Source organism: Phoxinus phoxinus (genome assembly GCF_949152265.1).
Source record: "Phoxinus phoxinus genome assembly, chromosome: 17".
NCBI classification, from domain to species: Eukaryota; Metazoa; Chordata; class Actinopteri; order Cypriniformes; family Leuciscidae; genus Phoxinus; species Phoxinus phoxinus.
Window position 1 is genome coordinate 24313485 of NC_136892.1, and position 21655 is coordinate 24335139.

The 21655-nt window shown below is 37.2% G+C and overlaps 1 protein-coding gene across 1 annotated transcript in view; it reads left to right on the forward strand.

The window, feature by feature from the left end:
• Positions 1-21655, forward strand: part of cacna1bb (calcium channel, voltage-dependent, N type, alpha 1B subunit, b) — an 89738-nt gene that overhangs the window by 29937 nt on the left and 38146 nt on the right. Inside the window, exons 5-21 of the mRNA XM_079586012.1 lie at positions 106-221; positions 833-922; positions 3570-3659; positions 4205-4423; positions 5400-5512; positions 5768-5880; positions 6033-6164; positions 9468-9540; positions 9633-9750; positions 10669-10736; positions 10877-10983; positions 12923-12985; positions 16538-17188; positions 18430-18599; positions 20201-20327; positions 20479-20608; positions 21429-21488. Coding sequence (XP_079442138.1) covers positions 106-221; positions 833-922; positions 3570-3659; positions 4205-4423; positions 5400-5512; positions 5768-5880; positions 6033-6164; positions 9468-9540; positions 9633-9750; positions 10669-10736; positions 10877-10983; positions 12923-12985; positions 16538-17188; positions 18430-18599; positions 20201-20327; positions 20479-20608; positions 21429-21488 — 2440 coding nt within the window. The remainder of the gene's footprint in view (positions 1-105; positions 222-832; positions 923-3569; positions 3660-4204; positions 4424-5399; positions 5513-5767; positions 5881-6032; positions 6165-9467; positions 9541-9632; positions 9751-10668; positions 10737-10876; positions 10984-12922; positions 12986-16537; positions 17189-18429; positions 18600-20200; positions 20328-20478; positions 20609-21428; positions 21489-21655) is intronic.

A 21655-nucleotide genomic window follows, 5' to 3' on the forward strand; every position in this document is an offset into this window, starting at 1 on the left:
TTATTCAACCACTTGGCTTTCCAGCATAATGCAAAAAATGTCCTGGAAAGCTTTCAGAACTTGGGTTACTTAAAAACGACTATGTATGTGATTGTTTGGTCTTAGGGAGTTTGCCAAAGAAAGAGAGCGAGTGGAGAAGAGGCAGGAATTCTTGAAGCTCCGTAGACAGCAGCAGATTGAAAGAGAGCTCACTGGCTACTTGGAGTGGATCTGCAAAGCAGGTTAGTGTAAAGTGACCTCTCTTTAGTATATCATTAGAATCTGATCAACACTTCACCACAACAGACTGGGTTGAGAAAATGTAAATAATGCAAAGCTATTGAAACAAGCCTATTCATAACATGCCTGAATTGTGCAAAGCAAATAGACATGGAGGAAATTACTTTAATGTCAACATTTCCCCAATCAAACAAATCATATAGTTGATGAAAATAAAACAAAATTACTTACACAAACACAAAGGTCTCCCTTCATGCCAAATTAATGAATGAATGAATAAAATAAATTAATAATAATAAACAAATCACACTCAAGGTATTTAGTTTAGTTTATCGATTTATTAAGATGTTCAAATTAAACGATGCATATCTATAAATGTACTTCAATCTATAGTCTAATAGATATTTTATATACCTACTGTAGCAATTAATTCAGGCACCTAAATACTTTTCAGAGAATGACAAAAGTATGGCATCAAAATAGTTTTGGTGCAACATTGTTTGCAAATATTTTCTTGACCTGTCCTAGTTTGAACAGGCCTTAATTCTTAAAAGAGTGTTTCTTATAATGTCTTTACTAATACAGTGCTCTTAATGTTATTTGTTCATTACAGAGGAGGTGTTGCTGGCAGAGGAGGATCAGAATGCTGAGGAGAAATCTCCTCTGGATGGTGCGTGGTACAGGAGGAAACAGAACAACCCAGGTGAAAAGAGGGCAAATGTCCATGGGGCTGGTTTACCATTGTCTCCTATGATAAACCAGGCCAGTGGAAAGCATGATCTCTTGTTACATTAGCTCTCATATGTGGTGATGATTTTGCACGGTTATGGGCCAAAATGGCATTTGGGAATCTGAGTTTAGATTCTGATCTTTTCACCTGGGCACAGTTGCTAGATATAAGTACATTTATCACATGTTGTGCAAAGGCATCTCAAAATACCAGTGGTGTAAAGTATTTGAGTAAATGTAATTGAGTATCTTTTTGGCTACTTTGTAGTTTTACAGAGTATCAAAGGTATTTCCTAACCTTTTCTGCAGCAGTTTATTTCTGCTACAAAAGAAGTGATATTGCCATGTACAGGGCATTGAAGGTTCTATATCTTGTGCGTTTTGCCCTTACTCACCCAAACTTGTCAACAAGGCTATTTTACACGAATGCTAGTGCATTTAGCAGGTAGTTGTGAATTTTTATATGTGATGAGGCACATAGCCCCTTTAACATGGGTTAAGAGACCTTTTTGAAGGATATTCGTTTACTTGTTCCTTTTTTGAGTACTTGAGCTTAACTGAGAACTGAGTGTTTCTAGATGTTTATGAGGGTGTTGTGTCGACCTTGATTTATTGCAAATTTAAGGTGTTTAGTTTTTTAAATTTTGTTTTAGAAAATTAACATGTGCTTGCTCTCCTCACAAATCAACTGTTTCTTGTTTTTTCACTAGCCAGTTTTCCATCCAAGGATTTTTTGGTGAAAAAAGGTTTAGCGCATCAAAATGTTTACCGATATAGCTAATGGAAATGGCAAATATTGATTATTTTTTTGCAAATGGCGACACAATCTTTTTACCTTTAACTTATAGAAGTTAACAGCATAAATCCTATGCCGATACTTTAAATGTCACGAAAAACTAGTTGAAACACTTTTTGTCGAGAAAAAGGTCTTTAACGCAAATAAATGTGGTGTCACATGACACAAAAGCCAGGGTCTGAGTTTGTGCCGCTGCTCCCGTTAAAGCTACAATATGTCAAATTTTTGTAATAAAATATTCAGAAATCACTTGCACAGTGTGATACATTTCCTGCAGTTGTGTACTTAAAATATCCCAAAAGTTCCCAAAGATTTTTATTTTCGGAGAAATTTCTATTTTAAATAATGGCTCGTCCCTGTTGACTTGTCTTTTACTCAAGTATGGTTTTCATGTACTCTTTACACTTTTTTCAAAATAGGTTTTTCCCTTAAAGATGAAAGAATAAATTGAAATAAAGTCCATATGTATTATTATCTGTATATGCTAACGGACTCCTAATATCAGTTAAACGTTCAGTTAGGAAAATATGTGAAGACAGGAAAGAAAATACTTTTTATTTTTCCTTAAACCCATTCTCACAGTGAGCTACTGCACTTGCCTTCCTGCTCGCATGGATTTTGTTTTATCAAGGCCTATAATCTCTGTCAATTTGGGCTGTTTTGGAAGCCAGATGTAATTACTGGGATTAAGACGACTGTGATAATTGGATTAGATACACAAACACTCTCAAATGCATGCCCCATAATGTTGGAAACTGACTAGCTAGTGATTCCACTGACCTAACTACCTTTTCTGCTGCATGAAATTAGTTCAACTGTTTTCAAAATACAGGTAGTGCAGTTTTTCCAGAAACCAGTAAATCGGTTAGCATTGTCCAGCTACTCGTCTTAAAACAGAATGCCATTACATCGCTTAGTTTTCTACTTCACTATCAGCCAGAGGGCAGATGATTAAAGCCATGGTTGCCAAATATTCCTCTATCAGCTGTAATTGGTGATGTTGAGTTCGATCTATGCATTTAGAGAAAAGGGGATAGATAGAGAGAGAAAGTGAAAGTGTGAGATGAATGGAAACCCAGTATTGTGTTTGCACATGACTGCATAAGTCACTGCAAGATCAGGCCTGTAGTGTGCACACATTTCTAACTGTAGCCAGAGTAATAAGTATCAGGGATATCATTCAATTAAAAAATGATGATAATTCAAAGACATGACATTATTTTGACAGACAAGTAAAATTATTGTTTCCCATATATATATGGAATATCACACTTACCCTGTAACTACATGGAACAAGAGGGTAACAAGCACCACTACATGAAGAGTACCTTTCACCAATGTTTAAGCAAAAGTTGCAATAGTTTTAGTTTTCAGTGCACTTTTGTTAAAAAGATTACTGTATAAATGCATAGATATGTACCCTGTAATAAAACAAAAATTGGTACACCATTATTACAAAAAGGTACGCAGTGTATGTTCTTGCTAAATTGGTCCCAAATGTGATTGTTGTATCATAATAGTAGAATAAGGACCCCTTATTTCTATAATACGTACAGTATATATATATATTTTTTATTCTCCTGGTTGTTACCCCTTTATTCTCCAAACTTTACATGTTGTTCCCTTATACTTACACACAAGTACTTTATAGGTACACTATAATTACAGAAAGGTACGCTGTTAAATCACTTTAATTACACAGTAATTTCCGGGCTGTAATCTAAAGCGTTACCATTTTTTTTTTTACCTGATTATGAATTTAATGTTTCTTTAAACTCTGTCATAATATTTGTGTGTATGTATTTGCATGCATTTTTGTGTTCAGTCCTGAAAAGAACAAAGACCAAAAGGGGTAGAAACGACCTCATCAGTGCTGAAGAAGGAGAGGAACATTTCACAGACATCTCCTCTGTCGGTAAGCTTTGACCTTCGAACTTCAGAATCTCGTCTCGATGCATGACCCTTTTTGTCTAAGCCAAATGCTACTTTTTACAAAGCCTGCATAACATTTTTCTCCAACACAGCATTGAATTGAATTTGTACAAATTATATTTTATTTTTAGTATAGAATTATGTTACAAGTCACCAACAAGTGAAGAAATCTCTACAAACCTCTACAGAGTTTCTCAGATTAGCTTGAATGTGCCCATTAGCTGAAGTGGGTAAAATGGAGCCTAAATCTTTCAGCCTTAAAATCTTTCGAGCTTGAGTATGTTCTCTTCTGTTTTTAGATTTAAAAAGCTGATAGAATGATTTATAATCTTAAACACTTACGTGTCTCAGCCTAACACTATAATGAATAACAAATCCAATGCCACTGATTGCAACAAAATGCAGTTTATATTCTTGCATTTATTATTCAGTTGCATTAAAGATGGATTTACAGTAGTAGCTCTGTGATCAGAGTTTAAGTATCTTCCCTTAATCTTTTTTTCAATGTTTTTTTCTCTCTCTCTTTAGCGCCACCCGGATCACCTTTCGCCCGAGCTAGCCTGAAGAGCAGTAAGAACGATAGCTCCTCGTACTTCCGTCGAAAGGAAAAGAGGATACGCTTTTTCATCCGGCGGATGGTGAAGGCACAAAGTTTCTACTGGATCGTTCTCTGTTTGGTGGGATTGAACACGATGTGCGTGGCTATGGTCCATTACGACCAGCCTGAGGGGCTCACCAAGGCCCTGTGTAAGAGCGCTTGCTTTCTGTTCACTAGGAAAATACAGTTGAACTGTGTCAAAACACATTGATTGTATGAATTTTGGGGCTATTTAGTTTCTTAAACAGCATGTCATTAGACTAGTTTTGCAATCTCTCCTTGCTTCGTGAGTCACGACTCATGAACATGTAAGATTTGAGACAAACGTTTTAATGGCATCTTTTACAGTAATAGCAATGCAGTTTCAGTTTCTCAAGCAAAAATGACTTGATGAATTTCATTTATTTCTATAAAGCAGCTTGTTTTAATGAATCAATTCAAAGCTAGGATTCAGATTAATCATTAATCACGTAATGCTTGTGGCATTTATACATTTTTATTAATATATAATTATTATAATTATTATTTTGAATTAGCTTATATTTCTGTACTGCCCATTTTCATTTCATTTTAGTTTGTTTTATTTATTTTGTTATCCGCTTTTGTTATATATTTAACATTATATATATATATATATATATATTATATATTTAAAAAATATATTTCTATTAACTTTTATTTTAAATGTAATGGTTTTAGTTGTAGCTAACAATAACAACACTGTGTATATAAAAATGTTGTAGAAAAAATAGTTAATTATTGTGTATTGTTAAATTATAATTAAATTAAAAAAAATTAAATAGTAAAATTATAATAGCATTTAATTACATTATTTTACTTTTTTTGCTTAAATGATTGATCCTCTGATTGAAAAACATCTATTTAACAACTTGAGATAAATACTGAGATATAAATACATTTAAATAAATATATTTCATTTAAATGTTTTTAGTAAAAGTATATATTGAAGATTGTCGAAATGCTGAGACATATTGGTATTTTATTTCTTTTAGCTTTGTTGCCCAGCTCTACCTTGTAATAGCATTAGTTTTGAAGGGTTGTGTGGGAAAAGCTTGGGTGTTGATGGATAACCTAATCTCTCCTTTCATTTCTATGGGCTGTTAGACCTGGCAGAGTTTGTATTCCTGGGTCTGTTTCTGACAGAGATGAGTCTGAAGATGTACGGCCTGGGGCCCAGAAACTACTTTCACTCCTCGTTCAACTGTTTTGACTTTGGGGTGAGTCACAGCACACATGATTCAGACCAGACCATCCAGGCAGTCATTATCAGCCACTGTGATACTTGTGTCCACGCTGGATCGCCACATGCATGCTCTGAGCCATTTTACTCACATTCACTCCAACTGTTATTGTTCCATTTTATTTGTTTTCTAGTTGATCTAGACTATTTTAATAATTGGCGTCTGCTCTCTTTAATGAGATGATACATAAAATAAACCCATATAACTGAAAGTCTTCATTTATATTCTCAGGTAATTGTGGGAAGTATATTTGAGGTGGTGTGGGCAGCAATCCAGCCTGGTGCGTCTTTTGGGATCAGTGTTCTGAGAGCCCTGCGTTTGCTCCGGATCTTTAAAGTAACCAAGTAAGTAGATGTGTGTTTAAATGTATATATATTATATATAAACAAGTCGAGTCTTCACGAGTCTCTGAAACCAGCATTTCTTAAAGTGATCAGAGACGCTTCTATATGTTGTGATCTATATGTTAATTCTCTCTCTTTCTCTCTCTTTGCAGGTATTGGAACTCTTTGCGTAATCTGGTGGTTTCACTGTTAAACTCCATGAAGTCCATCATAAGCTTGCTCTTCCTCCTCTTCCTCTTCATCGTGGTGTTTGCTCTGCTAGGCATGCAGCTCTTCGGGGGCCAGTGAGTGATTTCTGAAATGATCCTCCATCATTCTAGCCATTTCTGTCCAATTTCACCCCTTTGATTTATCCAAGAAAGAATATTTATTTGTTCTGTTGAAAAACAAAAAAGCTTATTCCATATCTTGTCCAATATCAGCCACCAAAACAATTTGCAAATTGAAAGATATAGACAATTTTTGATTTTTTTAAATTAATTAATAGGCACAAACGTTTAAAACATAACTACAATCAAAAAGTGACTGTGTCAGGCTGGAGCAGATTCTGTAAAGACCTGCAACCTTATGACCACAGCAGGCCTACCATGAAGCTCTAATAGAAGTTTCCGTAATATCCCTGTGGCATCTGCTTCAGATCAGTTTTCTGGAGCTGATCTGAAGCCTGACGGCGTGTTTGATGTGTCTTCTGTCAGACTGAGATCAGCCCTAGGCTCCATCTGCCTTATCCATGAACAAAACTGGTCACAACATGTGCTCAATTGTGCAATCTCATTTATGTAATGGGCTTGTAAAAACGTGTCCTGCTGTCTAGTGCAGTTTCGGTAATATGTTTTAATAGTCAGTCTCAAGTTTGAGCCGTTAGCTCTGGATAAATTTGAATTTTCTTCCTGGACACTGTCTGCATCCTAAATTGCATACTCTCTACTTCTTTTGTACAAATACTTTGTAAAGTATGTTCTATATAATGTGAATGTGTGCAGAATGTAATCCCAACGTTCTACATCATGTTATCCTCTCCCATGGCCTCATGGCACAGCCTTGCAAAGTATACTTCCTTTGACTCATACGCGTACACAGGCGTTCGACTCATGCGCAGTTTTAGACAATCTCTCGCCATGAGTTACAAACCATGTAAACACTGCCAAAAAATGTAATGCGCATGTGCGGCCTACGCGTACAGACTACACGCGTACTCTTCTGATGACGAAATTCGTGTCACACGCACTGTACGCTGGCCCTCACGTTCACGCAAGAATCTACTGGATGCGCACACCTACCTTCCTTCAATAGTAATTAGTTCATTCATTTTCTTCTGTTGCCATCTTGCATCAATCAAATTTTACAAATGCATTTTCTGTCAGAATATCAGTCCATCCATCCATCATCCGCTCCTTTCTTTTCTATAATTCCTCTGCCCTCGTGCCAACTCTTGTGAGCAGAGGGAGTGATACGGCATGCCAACAAGGATTTAGATCTCTACGCTCAAAGAATTACTGAGCTGATTATGCAGTGTGTCTGCTTGCTTTAACGAAAGACACCTCGCTGACAACAAGCTTGATGAATGAAAGCTTTAGTCATGCCCTTCCACTTTCTCTCCCTCTTTTGTTGCATTGGGCTGCTTTATTTTTATTTTATAAATTTTTTTATTAACCAGCCAAACCTTGGCCTCTTGTGCACAACGGATCATTTTACATTTTTAAACAAAATGTTGATCTGAACATCTCCAGTGTAGTGATAGTGTTTATTATTGTTTGCAATAGATTACTGTATGCGTGTTCACACACTTAAACATGGCTTCTTTTTAGTATAGTTCCACTGTTTTTAACGCAAGAACGCGTTCTGCGTGAATGCCCGTTAGTCATCACAGCCAGACAGTGTGTCTAAAGGAAGAAATGCATATTTAACAGTCAGATGGGAAATGGTACCCATGAGTCACTCTGCCCTTCCAAATAAAGCTCACATGCACTGGTAGTCCTATTTTAAATTTGACACATACAGCATTTATGATCTTCATTCATGATGATGTGTTCTGATAGGTGGTCGTCCCGTGCGTGTTGTGACGTCAGTATACATGCACGTCTCCTATTGGCCGTGATGTAATCAGGGTTTAATGCCTGCAGGGTCTGATCGCATTAACTCACCTGGCTGTGTTTGTTGACTCTGTTTTTGAGGTCCTGTCAAAAGCCCCTAGAGTTGGTTAAATTGCTGTCATGCAGATTACCAGCGAAAGCACTGGAGTTTTGGAAGGGATTGCAGAGCACACGCATAAACATTTGAGTGGTTTGAAGAGACTTTCTAATTTAGTCTTTGCTCATTGAGTTTCTTGACCCTGTCTGCGCTTGCTAAAACGCTCCTTGTGTTTCAGAGAAATATGTCTGCGGATGATGTAACCGACTTTTAGGTTTAGTTTTCAGTTGCTTATGCAAATCAGACTGCGATGAAGAATTTGAGATTTTCCCTCCAGCAGAACATCCTGTCAAATGAGCCTCTGTCAACGTTTTCATCCTGTTTTTGTCGTCTTTAGTTGTGAGGCCCCTGGGGGGCCCTGAAACACAAGCTCGCTCAGGTTTGTTCTATGAAGAAAGTAAGTGTTCGCATGTGTAGGCATGAAATACAAAAGCATTCGATGCTTCCCCAGCAATTACAAAATCTCTTTTGCATTTGCAAAATTCTGTGTAATCAAGCATATTCTAAGCTTCTTATTCAAGTGAACAGAGAATGCAATAATGCATCTACTGCAGCTTCTGGTGGAAACCTCTTTGTGTTTACAATGTAAAGCTAATGCACACATCCCACGACAAGCCAGGACTGAATTATATATCCCTTCCGCAATAATTCTCTGTTGTGAAAGCAAGCGTGCTCTGAATCTCCTTTATGAATGGATGAGTCACCGCTGTGATCTTGTGTTTCCCTTGAAGGCCAGACTCTGAAAGGCGATTTGAAGGCAGCGCTGAAAAGAGAACTTTGAAATCTAAAAATAAAATGCTAGAAAGAGGTAGAGAATGGCAGGGATAAATGACAAAAGAGGAAAACTGATCCTCTAGTTGATTTAATCTGAGACAGGGACAAATATTCCTTGCCTTGCAAGAGGTGGTTAATCTGAATCCTGCTTGACAGACAGTTTTTTTTTAAACATTAGAAGTGCATCTGTTTGTTAGTATTTCAGAAATGGTGGCATATTTGGCTGAATTTTATTTGACTTCACCAGAATGTGTTTTACGGGGGTCAAAATGAAAGACTAGGGTCTCTGTGGGGACAGTTTTAGGGTTTGGAAAATCTCTCTGTGTTTTCATTCAGAGGGTGAATAAAACAAATGAAAATAAAGCTAAAAACAAGCCATGTCTCAACTTATTGTGATTGTTCCTCAGATTCAAGTCGGCAAATGACTGATAAGTGCCGTGCTCAAGGGTACAAATGATGATAAAACAGAATTTTGATCCTAGTAACTCAGTATGTTTGTTTTGACAGCCCTGCATTGCTAAACCAAAATGAAAGCAAACCAGAACTGACATCAAAATCTTCAGTGTACCTCTGAAGCCTTTTTACACCAAGTGCGCTGAAGCTCTCTCTCTCTTCCCAACTAGGTTTAATTTTGAAGACGAAACACCCACTACAAACTTTGACAGCTTCCCTGCAGCCATAATGACAGTCTTCCAGGTATACTTTATTTTGGCCTTATGAATGTTTAATGTGTTTATATTAAACTATAAGACTGTTTGGTGTGCTTGACCTGTTCGTGCCTCTTGCAGATTTTGACAGGAGAGGATTGGAATGCTGTGATGTATCATGGCATCGAGTCCCAGGGTGGCGTCCGGAGTGGAATGTTCTCCTCGGTCTACTTCATTGTTCTTACGCTTTTTGGAAACTGTATCCTGTCCTACATATGTTCAGATGTTTTAAATATTCAGCATCACAGTTGGTCCTAACCAGACACGATGCGATAAGATTTCAGCGGCAAGCAATTTGTCTGTCTACAACTTCTGCGAACTGCACTCGCAATGAAATGTAGTACATATGTAGATATTACACCATTTGAACATTATTAAAAATACATACTAAAAACTGAAACAAACTTTGTCATAGGATACACTTGTTTGTTCACATTGAGTTCACAATTTGAATGTTTTTTTAATTTATTTTCAAGATCTGAGGTGAGTTATGCTGTCGCTGTCATAAAGGCCACACAAAATGATATTCAAACTCATAATAAATTATTTGAACATTAATTAAAGCACATAATCAGTACCTGAGATTATCATTATTATTCTTTGTATGTTGTTGTTCCAGCCGTGACGTCACATAAATAGAAACTCTGTTGCTCTTCATGTATCACTATCGCAGCTGGTTAGTATGAAAGGTCTGATACCTTTTATCACACATAATGGAGTTGCATCTGGTTAGGAGGACAAAGAGATTTTTAATGCATCTACATTAAAAAGTTATGCATATGGAAAACCTTATAATGAATGTTCTAAGAGGCAAAGAACATGCTTAAATAAATAAATAAATATACATTTTTATGTATTTATTTGAGAAAAAAAAAATGTTTTATACTTTTTCATGAAAAAATATTTGTGAACAATTAATTTCTTGAAACTATTGATAAAATGTAAAAATATAATCTGTCTTAATGCAAATCTAATGTATGGGACAGGGACAGTTCACCCAAAAATAAAAATTGTCATTGTTTATTCACTTTTAAATGGTTCCATTTTTGGGTGAACTGTCCCTTTAATTGAAATGCAATGTGAAATACGGACAATTCTCTAACCTGATAACAACCAGACACGCTTCTCAATGTATTCTTGGCCATTGCCGTGGATAACCTCGCCAACGCACAGGAGCTGACAAAGGTAATCGGACCTTAATAAGGCTCCCGATATCTGCATGTCACCTGATTTACTGTATGACAATATTATGCTTTGTTTTTGCTATTACACATGTATGTTTCTTTTATCCTGATCTTTCATTTCTGCAATGTCATTGAATTCAGGATGAAGAGCAACAAGAGGAGGCAGCGAAGAAGAGCTTGGCTCTTCAGAAGGCCATGGAGGTGAAGGAGGTCAGCCCTATGTCTGCCGCCAACATCTCAATAGCAGCGTAAGTGTCTGTGTTACTTGCCCTTTGCTTTTTTGTGTATCCAACTTTGCTCTATGGAACTTTTCCTATAATGTGCACTCACTGTAGCTGTTGTTTGTTACTTCTCTGTTCAGTTTTTTGTGATTGCTTGATTGTTTGTATAGTCAATGTCAGTGTGACCCTGGCCTGGCCTCTCCTTTAAACCTGCTCTGTGTAGTCTGTTCTTCATACTGTAAGTGTGTTTAATGTTTATGGTGTTTCAAAGCTACAGTATATTATTATATTTGAATTACATGTCATCTGCAGAGATAGTTGTTATGGTGCCATATGCTTTTTGCATATGCACGTTTTTGCCTGAAAGCTTCTGCGAGGTAAATAAACCTAAAACGTTTTGTAGTTTAAGGAAATTAGCAGTGGAATTAGAGTGTTTCTTCAACTATGAGCACTTTTGGCCCCTTCACACTCTCATTAGTTTATTTACAGTCATTTGTTAACATCAAACAGAAAGTGACTGAAATTACATTTAAAAGGTCGACTCGTTTGTCTTTCTAATCTAAGGCGTTATGTGTATCACAAGTACACAATATTTTCATAATATTTTCAGATTGAAATCGAACTTAAATTTATTCATACGTAATTTCATTGCCGTCTTTTTTTGTAAACAAGTACAGGCGAAACTCGAAAAATTTGAATATCGTGCAAAGGTTAATTTATTTCAGTAATTCAACTTAAAAGGTGAAACTAATATGTTTTATAGACTCATTACATGTAAAGTGAGATATTTCAAGCCTTTATTTGTTATTTTTTTGATTATGGCTTACAGCTTATGAAAAGCCCAAATTCAAAATTAGAATATTGTGAAAAGGTTTATAAGCCATAATCATCCAAATTCTAACAAATAAAGGCTTGAAATATCTCACTTTGCATGTAATGAGTCTATATAATATATTAGTTTCACCTTTTAAGTTGAATTACTGAAATAAATGTACTTTTGCATGATATTCTAATTTTTCGAGTTTCACCTGTACACTAACAGTTGATAACTGTATTGATCATGATGGAAACGAATACACAACATGATTTCTGTAAAAGTTTATCATTTTCTAGAATATAATTGCTTATTTCACTATTTAATTGGATCATCATAGACATGATTATGATTTAAAAATATATTGTATAATATTGTATAAAAATATACAATATGTTTTATATTATTTAGTATATTCCTTTGTTAAACGTTTCTAAGACAGTTTTAACTATAAGAGAAACTAAACATTTTTACAAATCTACACAAATCATCCTCTTCCATACAAGTGACTTTATTTGAAGAAACACTGAGTAATGCCAATCTGCAGTAGGTTTTTAGAAAACAAAATCAGTCTGAATGCTTGTCTTGTTGTGCTACCTACTTTCATTTACATTTGTTTTCATATGCGTAACCATTTTTTTTCTTTTCACAGAGCACATGATGTTAGTACTTTATAATTGTCGCCTCAATATTTCTTAACAAAACTAATTATAATCCACATTTCATTTGATCACATCAAATCAAATTTACAAAACTGCCAACTGTACATTTCTGTAATGCAGCTTGTTTATTGTTAAGATCTTTAATTTCGTCTGAGTTGTTTTTAACACATGTATTATTAGCTTTATATTTTGGTGACACTGAAGTGGAGGGCCAGAATTTCAAACTGTGATTTATTTTTTAAAATAATTTCCTAAACTGTTTCACGCATTTTTAAAGTCTTGAGACATTCTCCATGGCCACAGTCTGTACAGTGTTTAAAGTGTCCTTTACTGAAGTGTTACCAATGTTTGTGTCTTGTATTTGAAACACACAGGGGCAGGTGGGCAGACAGAGTGACATCACCCTGACTGCCATCTGCTCCCTCGGCACTTTTTTCAGTTGAGTTTGTGTCTCATTCTTTTGTTTTGTTTTTTTGTTTCGCATGTGCAGTTTTGTAAAGCAAAATCGAGATGCAATCTCTCGCAGGTCTTCAGTCTGCAGCGTTCACTCACCGTGAGTTGTGCTCTCACTTACAATACTCCTCTCCTCTCCTCTCCTCTCCTCTCCTCTCCTCTCCTCTCCTCTCCTCTCCTCTCCTCTCCTCTCCTCTCCTCCTTAATGCTTTAATTCTCTCATTGTTTCCACTCTCTGTATTTTTATTCATAGCTCATCTCATTGATTTTGGGGTTGATCACAGCATCAATTTTTAGTAGTAAACAAATGCTTTCATATAGATTCCAATTAATCAACACTTTAATCAACACAACCTTGAATGTTGAATGGCTTCACAGAATGTTGTCTGAAATTAAGAAAAAAAGAAAATGGGTAAAAAAAATATTCCGGCTTTATGTATGTTTGAATATTTGCTGTTGCAAGGGAGTAGATAGATAGATAGATAGATAGATAGATAGATAGATAGATAGATAGATAGATAGATTGATTGATTGATTGATTGATTGATTGATTGATTGATTGATTGATTGATTGATTGATTGATTGATTGATTGATTTAGGCCCTGTTTACACGAGAACGCTCGCGGATGAAAAATATTTTATCGGATGTGCCTTTCGTTTACACGGCGACGGCGTTTTGGGGGCTTAAAAACGCACAAAAGTGAAACCACCCTCCAGAGTGGAAATCTTAAAAACGCTCCACCATCGCGTTCCCATCTAAAGTGTAAAAACTGTAAAAACGCAAAAGTCTGCTAGACAGTGAAGGCGTCGCGTACGCGTTTACGTCACAGGCATGTGCCAGTACAGGAAAATAACAAAACATTATCAAACTAAAATATAGCATTAATTTCATTGACACATTTTTTTTTTTAAAGTAATTTTTGAGCAACACGTGAAGAGCACCGAGGGTTAAAGCAGCAGCTTTACCGTGTTAAACATGAAAAACTCTGTCAGCGTCTCTTTCACTTTCAGTGCTTCACATTGCCACCTAGCCGCCTGGAGTGCACACTACATCGGATTTCACACACTTTTGCGCCACCATATGCACGCAGATTTCCCCCCCATAACGCTTGTCTAAACGCAGAATAAAAAGTGATAATGCATCGCCACTTTTGTGTTTTCTCTTCAGATCGTTTCCGTGTAAACATAGCCTTAGAGATAGGGTTATAACAATTTAAAGACTTTTATTATGCACATTTGAATAAGACATTATACTTATTGTTCAGAGACATTATACATTCCCTCTTAATTAGTACACAAATTATTATATTCAGTTTTTTTTTTTTTGACACTATTTGTGCTTGGTACTTGGAGCTTGTTATTCCTCCTTTACATGGTCTCCTTTTGTCCTTAGATAGATGTATTATATATGTGAAGGCTCAGAGGCCTGCAGCACTTTGATTTTTATCCTTTTGATAGTGGATAACTTTTCCAATATGAATGAAGGCCAAGCTAAACAGAGCAGTCTGGGTGTGCTGTCTGCAAGCTTCACTGACTATTTGGATCAACGGGCTTTGTAGTGTGTGGGTTTGGGTTTGTGTGTGTGTGTGTTTTTGCATGCAAGGGATAGAATGGGACTTTTCATCAGAAAACATCATTTGGTGCATTGCAATTATATTGACATCTACATGTTTTGTGTTGTTTGTGTGTCAAAATTCCCATTTCTTGTTGCATTTGTCTATTTCTGTGTGTTTTTCTTTCTCACTTGTTGTTCTTCCCTTCTCTCTTGACCTCTTTTCATATAATGTGATTGTTTGTCTTAAACATGTCTGTCATTTTTCTGTGTTGTGCTACCCTGAATGTGTCTCAAAGGAGTTATGTCTACACTCCATGTCGTCGCTTTGTGAGGTATAGTGACACAGCTCAGGATGCTATTATTATTTTTGTTCAACTTTAGTGATTTTTATCATTAGCACATGCTATTAGCACATCATTAGGGCGTCTGAGTCCCTGTAGTCTCTGTCTCTTCTTAACAATGCATTTGGTGTTGGACGTAAGTGAAATGCATGAGTCAAAGAGCATGAGCTACAGATTACACTGAAACTGTATACTGTATAGAAAAACATCTATGCCAACCACTGTTCCACTCGGATGCTTGAGAGCCTGATATTCTTAAAGGGGTAGCTCACCCAAAAGTGACTTTAAAAGTAGGGGAGAGCAGGACACAACCTAACACTTTTTGACTTTCTCAGTTTGTGTAAATTCACTTGGGGTTCAGAGTATTTCTTTTTCCCCACATTAATTTCACACATCTAGTACAAATATGTGGGTTTGTTTCATTAATAGAGTGTATACATTTTTCTGGATTTACCCCGAAAGAATGGAAGTGAAACGTGACAAAATGCCCGATAGGTGGGGCACATTGTAACATGTGAGGGGCACATTGTAACATGACCATATGACAGCTTAAAATGCTATCTGATCTAATCAAAAACATATACATGACAAACTAAAATATTTTGTCAATAAAATCCAATTTTTCATATGAAATAATGGAATTTTTAATAATTAAAAATAAAGTAATTTTTGAGTTTGACAACGAACACACCACAAAAGAGCTATACAGCATAGTTCAAAATCAAAAGATAATAATAATGAATAATTTCTGAACATTGACTCAGTTTTTTTCACCTTTTTCTCATGGTTTCTCAATAGAATTAATAAAAGTATAGCATAGAATATAGCATAGCATAGTTCTTCTAATAGGGGCACATTGTAACGCAGTGTTACAACATGCCCCACGTGTGCAACCGGGATTTAAACCTGGCTAGGGTCTTCTGCTGGTTAGATCAGCAGTAAATAACTATTTCAATTGCTTAATAACAGATATAAGATATAAGAAACACAAAAAACAGAGATGAAAAATGAACTGAAGTAAGACATTTACTTTTGCTATGGTTAAATAAATGTTCAGTGATATCTTCCAAAGATTTTTTACATTTTGGCGCATTTTTTTCTCTATAAAGTGTTGATTTGGCAACTAGTAAATACATGAAGTTTCATCATGCTGGCATGTGTGGAAAGTGTTAAACCATGTGTGTTACAACTAGCCCCACGTTAGGTTGTGCCCCGCTCACCCCTACCTTTAAGAATGAATGAACTGTATGCAAATGACCTCTGTTTTGATGGATACTTTTATAGTTTTTGTTAATATTTTAAGTTTACTTTTGTGTTTGTACTTTATGTTAGTAAAGTAAAGTTACTTATTTCAGGTTTCAGTCATTTTGTTGTACATTTGTTGTTCATTTCATTTGTTTTTGTTTAAATAAAGCTTTATTTTTATTTCACTTTTAGTTTGAATACTTACTTTTTTTTAAGGAGCTTCCTTAGGCCTACCTCTGTTTTAATTGGCTAATTTCTTTGCATAATTATATACGCTTGTTTAGTCTTTTAAAAAACAACAAAGAAAAGCCATTCATGCTGTATTGTTTGCAAACAACATTACTGTTGATCATGTCATCTTATGTCAAAATGACATATGATATCATGAAAACTTACTGTGATCGGAGTGATTTTGAGTGGTCGACAGTGGTAGGCTCATGGATGTGGGTGTTATCGGAGTAGGTACATATTGATGTGTGTAATTCAGGCGAATGTTCTCCCGTCTCTCAGTAAAGAGCAGCAGAGGTCACTGCAGAAGATGTCCATATGGGAGCAGCGCACCAACCAGCTGCGCAGACACAATCTGCGCAACAGCAGCGAGGCCCTTTTCAACGAACTAGAGCCCGAAGAGCGTCTGCACATGTCTTCTGCGCTGCATCTGCGGCCCGACATGAAGACCCACCACGATCGGCCTCTGGTGGTGGAACACCGAGACGGCACTGTGGACAATTCCAGGACTGACGGAGATGGGGACAGTCGAGAGTGTCAACCGACGAAGAAGCCCCATCGATGTCGAGGAGAGAACGGAGATGCAGGGGAGGGGCGGCAGCATAGACACCACAGCCGAAACAGAGAGCACCAGGGAGGCCTGGAGCGCAGCACCAGTCAGGATGAGGGACACATGAACCACATGGCGGGCTCTCCTGAGGAGGGCATAGGGATGGAGGAGAGAGAACACAGACACCACCATTCTCGCCGATCAAGAGAGCTCAACGGGAACGGAAGCGGCCCGATCGGTAATGGAGGCAGGGGTGAGAGTAGGGTTCGAGGTCACAAAGAGGGCGAAGGAGGGAATGGAGAGAGGAGGAGACACCGGCCCCGTGTTAAAGCCCAGTCCACACTGGATGGAGAAGAATGCAGGGAGAATGGTGGAAAACGCAGGTAAGTTCTGTATGTCGACTGTATGTTCTTCTGAAGAGCACAGACACACAAAAAAAAAATATTTTGAATATTGTTGGTAACCAATTATTTTCAGTTCCCCTTGACTTCCATTGTATTTTTTTTGTCCGTATAATGACAGTCAATGGGACCAAAACTGTTTTTTTACCAACATTCTTCAAAATATCTTCTTTAATGTTCCACAGAACAAAGAAACCAGTGGCCTAATGAATAAGGCATCATCCTTCGGAGCTAAGGGTTGTGGGTTTGAGTCCCACAGAAAACCAGTGCCCATTGTAAAATCTTTCACTTTCTTTGGGGGAAAAAAAAAAAGGTTGTGGCCTAATGGTTAGAGAGTCGGACTTGTAACCCGAAGGTCGCAGGTTTGAGTCTCAGTACCGGCAGGAAATGTAGGTGGGGGGAGTGAATGAACAGCGCTCTCTTCCACTCTCATTACCCACAACTGAGGTGCTTTTGAGCAAGCAAATATGGCTGCCTACTGCTCCGGGTGTGTGTTCAATACTCACTGCTGTGTGTGTGCACTTGGATGGGTGAAATGCAGAGCACAAATTCCGAATACGGGACACAATACTTGAATACACACGTCACATCACTTTCTTTTCTTTCTTAGAAAGTCATACAGGTTTGGAATGACACAAGGGTGAGTAAATGATGACAGAATTTTCATTTTTGGGTGAACTATCCCTTTAAGCCATAAATAACACAAAAACATTACCTTTAGATAACAAAATACTAAAAGTGGAAGTTGCAGGGGAAAAAAAACTACTAGAGCTTTTCTCAAAACTACACATTGGTGCGCAATTTTTGCAATATCTTTTGACCAGCTTGTTTCAAGGGGATTTTTAGTGCACGGATGAAGCCAGATTCACGCAGAGTAGCCAACATTTTAGTTCACATGGATTTTGAAATGTTTGAAAACCTCAAAGAGTCCAAATACTTTTTTCCATCAAATGTTTTTCTTGAAAAGTATGCTGTTTTTTTCTTTTTATAAATGAAATTACTTTGATATTTTGTCATTCATCATTTTATGCGAGGCATTTTGAAGCTGTGTACATTCTGAATAGACTGACATTGAGTATATGATCAGACATGGCATTTGTTGCTACAATTTTATTGTTGCTTTGATGTGCACATACTTTGCAAAGCATTAGGGGGCACTTTGAGTTATATTGTGTATGTTTTGTATTATTTTGTTCAGATGTATAGCTTTCCAATTATTACAGGGGCAGACCGACAGAAACAGACAGCCTAGCCACCAGCCCTCTCCAGTCTCCTACTGATGAGAAGCCAGAGGTCACGGATAATCTAAAAAACAGCACCAGAGCAGGCCCAACCGGAGTCAACATCCCCGTCACCATAACTGCCCCGCCAGGAGAGACCACTATCATCCCCAGTAAATTTTATTTTACATTTATCTTTGAATTTAAATAAGCAAATGCATTAGAGTCTATGATTGGGTTATTACTGCAGTGTTTATTATGTTTCTAGCATATGTTTGGCAACAGTTCTTCTGACCCTAATTGATGGAGTGTGTAGCTTTTCATTTAGGAAAACAAATCATGGCCATATTCCAGGATGACAATGTCAAGATTCATCAGGCTCAAATTGTGAAAGAACGGTTGGGAGGGAGCATGAAGAATAATTTTTCACACATGAATTGGCATCTCTGAGTCCAGACCTTAAATTCATTGAAAGTCTTTGGGATGTGCTGGAATAGACTTTACAGAGTGCTTGACTCTTGCACAGTCAATACAAGATCTTGACCAAAAATTGAGCTAAAAGCTTACAGTATGTTGTGATGTTATTCCCATCAAGAGGTGCATCAGTTTTTGGTCAAGATCTTGTATAACAGTAGCTTAGACATTATGCTTAATGACTACCAGTGTTGTGGGTAACGCGTTATAAAGTAACGCGTTAGAGTACTCTAATTACCTTTTTCGTGAAATGTGTAACTTAACGCGTTAGTTTTGTGCGTTAAGTAATCAGTAACTTCGTTATTTTTTTTAAAAAGTAATCCGTTATTTTAAGGAAAGGAAAATCCGAATAAAAATTTTTCCCCATGATCAAGACAGTGTTTCTGCGCTTCAATACCCCACCACACTCCAGCTTCATTAAGGCACACGCGCGCAGTCTCTTGCTCTCTCTCTCTCCCGCTCTGCCATGCACGCACTGCGCGGTTTGGACTGAGCACAGTCTCTGTCTCGCGGGCGCGCTCGCTCTAGATTCCGGGAGATTTTAACTAATTCGCGGGCATCAGTGAGCCGCTATTAATATGCGGGAGACTCCCGGAACTTCCGATAGACTTGGGATGTCTGCATTTCTATACTGAAATAATATCGCCATTATAATTATTGATTTTTTTTATTGAAATAATAGCCCATCCGCGCATCTCTACTACCCTGGCTGGGAAGGTGTGAATTTTGACTAATATGTTCTGTGATAATAAATAAATAAAACGCTATGTGGAATAGCCTATGACTGTCTTTCCTGTTATTGTTATCCTGCAGTGTTCATTTAGTCGGATGACTGACGTTATTCATTGCCAGGAGTCACGACTTCTAGGTGCATTTAAAGGGGGCCGTGTCTGTCAATCAAGCTGCAGCATGTGTGAGGCGCTGCAAACGGCTTTTAATTTTTGGTAACGCATGAGTACTCTAACGCGTTACTTTTATGAATAGATAACGCAGTAACGTAACTGATTACTTTTAATTGATGGTAACGTTGTAACCTAATTAACTACTTTCCAAAGTAACTATACCCAACACTGATGACTACAGAGGAAAAAGTGTTTTAAGTGACATGAGGGTAAATACTGTAGTGTAGATGATGACAGACTGTTCATTTTTGGTTGAATTATCTACTAACTATAGTATTATCCACTAGTATTATCTACTACAAATTCACTACTGCTAAAAAGAAGGCAGCTTTGAATGTTTATTTGCCACTTGTGACATTCCCTCCTCATCTTTGCTCTAATGATTATCTGTTTGACAGTGAACAACATTGATGGTGACAGTCTAATGCTGAACGAGGAAAAGAAGGATCTTGATGAGCTAAATCAGAATGCGCCCAAACACATTCTACCATACAGCTCCATGTTTGTGTTCGGTCCAACTAACCCGTGAGTTAAACCCCAAACACTATATGTTCTAGCACAGTCTTAAGGAGAGACATGAAATGTGTATCCGGTAACTGCTGTGAATAAACATTTAGATGTGATGTACCTACTGAATAGTGTGAACAAGCGTTGTGTTTTCATGTTGCCCCTGTAGAGTGAGGCGGCTGTGTCATTATGTGGTGAACCTGAGGTATTTTGAGATGTGTATCCTCACAGTCATAACCATGAGCAGCATCGCTCTCGCTGCTGAAGACCCTGTGCAGGCCAATGCCCCCCGCAATGACGTAAGACACACAGACCCACCCACTTGCAAAGTCAAGAAATGTACAAATTTATTTTTAAAATGTTTTTATTTCCAGACCTGAAATAGTCTATTTAGTGAATCGTCTTGCCATATCTGTTAAAAAAAAGTGTGTTATCTTATAAATCTATAAAATGCAACAAACATTGATCTCATTGTCTCTGTATTTCGTTGTAAGCTGTGGTTATGGCATCAGTGGTGTTTACATGACTCAATACCAGTCCTGTAGTATGGCAGCCCTTGTCTGATATGTCATGCTCAGCATTGTCACTAGCTAATCTGACTGGCTTTTCCACTTTTTTTTTTTTCCACGGGAAAGCCTGCGAGAAGATTTAAGCGGCCAGTGTGACTGCATTAGCCCATAAACGTAGCACTGCACTCCTAATAACAGAGAATTACATGTACACACGTCTTCAAGAATCCCAGTGTCCACTGTTTTCTTTCTAATTGATTCATTGAGCATGATCGGCTTGTCTGATGAATCTCTGCTTTTACAAAATATTCCCCAACTGCTCATGTGGGAGGAATGAAAGGCTGGAAAAACTTGAGTGTTTATCCAAAACATCTATTTTTGTCTCTCAGAAAAATACATTGTACATCATGTCTGCTCTGGTTTGAAGATTATTGAATTACTCGCTGAATCATAGCTGCAGTGGGGCCGAACACTATGGTTTACATAAATATTTTTTCAGTATTTATGGCATCAAATGCTTTCCCTTGCTCAAAAGGTCTGTGGGACTGCAGTAATAGGAAGAAAATGACTTCTTATTTCTAGCACTCACACTGTTTTGTGGTTCCCTCAGGTGCTGAAATATCTAGATTACGTCTTCACTGGTGTGTTCACATTTGAGATGGTTATAAAGGTAAATGAAACCTCCTTGTCACTGTGTCATTGACGCAAGAATTTTACCCTACCCTGTTTGGGATTGGCACGATTTATTCATGTTTATTTTTTAATGAAGCCTCTTATGCTCACCAAACCTGCATTTAATTGATCAAAAAACAGTAAAAACTGAATTATTATTACAAT